The sequence below is a fragment of the Seriola lalandi genome, unplaced genomic scaffold (genome assembly GCF_002814215.2).
Source record: "Seriola lalandi dorsalis isolate HSWRI2012SDOR001 ecotype SW California unplaced genomic scaffold, Sedor1 jcf7180002007368, whole genome shotgun sequence".
Taxonomy (NCBI): domain Eukaryota; kingdom Metazoa; phylum Chordata; class Actinopteri; order Carangiformes; family Carangidae; genus Seriola; species Seriola lalandi.
Window position 1 is genome coordinate 1 of NW_019478021.1, and position 1110 is coordinate 1110.

The following is a 1110-nucleotide window of genomic DNA, read 5'->3' on the forward strand; positions in this document are numbered from 1 at the left end:
ATTAGAATAGCTTGGATCGCGACTCTTTCGGTGCACTGTGTCTGTATTCTGTGTTAATACAGGCGGTATATGTAGTCTGGATACAGAGAGGGTGAACAAACTTTTGTGTCTCTGTCTCTGCTCGCTCTCTGCAGGCTCGGATCTCCTTTGTCCGGGTGAAGTACCTGTTCCTTACATGGCTGACTGTGCTGGTGGGGAGCTGGGTGCTCTATGTGCAGTACTCCGCCTACACAGAGCTGTGCAGAGGACACGAGTGCAAGAACGCCATCGTGAGTATTGGCACGATTCTCTCTCATCTCTTCGTTTGTTCAGACCTTGTTACTCTGAATACGGCAATCATTCAAAGGGTGCTACGTGGGCTACAGGTTGTTACACGATCAAGGCAACCTCAGGAATTTTGAAGTGGTTTTGGTTTGAGGTGATCTGATGTCTATGTGGCAATTAAAACGTGATGTGAATATACTTGATAATAGAATTACAAACACTTATCTGCGTTTTCTCTTTCTCCAAGTGTGATAAATACAGGAGGGGAATCATCGATGGCTCCGCCTGCAGCAGTCTGTGTGACAAAGAGACTCTCTATATGAGCAGGTGTCTGTCAGTACTGCCAAACAACCAGGTAGGAAATTGTACTTTCTGTAAAACCTTTAGTCTTCTGTAAAGGATAATGTGGTATTAAAGTTGTTACATGTGTAACAATGACCCTGACCAACGATTAAGGCATGGCCGAGTGGCTCTAATCTGATTATTCATTATCTTCATTATGTTCAGCATGTTAAGCGTTTCCTTGGCTCTCCGCTGTTGATCAGGTTTACACAGGAAGCTGGGGAGACCACGATGGGATCATCCGTTGTAAATTGGGGGAGATTGTGCACTACGAGCTGGGGGAGGAGCCGGAGCCTCGGAGAGAGGCAGCTGTGTTCGACAAGCCCACCAGAGGCACATCAGTGGAGAAGTTCAGAGAAATGGTCTTTAATCACCTCAAGGTAAGAGACTGTGGACGTGGGTCACAAAGGTTTATATAGAACCAGATCTGAAGCTTGAAACAACAAACTTTTAAGTCTCTTGTCTTTCTCCATCTCGCAGTCCAAGCTTGGAGAGCAGGCCAAC

At 46.1% G+C, this 1110-nt stretch overlaps 1 protein-coding gene across 1 annotated transcript; it reads left to right on the plus strand.

The window, feature by feature from the left end:
• Positions 1–112: 112 nt before the first annotated feature.
• Positions 113–1104, plus strand: LOC111671728 (divergent protein kinase domain 1A-like; the record flags this gene model as incomplete). Its single annotated transcript, XM_023428901.2, has 4 exons — positions 113–269; positions 512–619; positions 810–986; positions 1087–1104. Coding segments are annotated over exons 2-4 (231 nt in total), but the record flags the coding sequence as incomplete, so codon positions are not given.
• Positions 1105–1110: the final 6 nt, after the last annotated feature.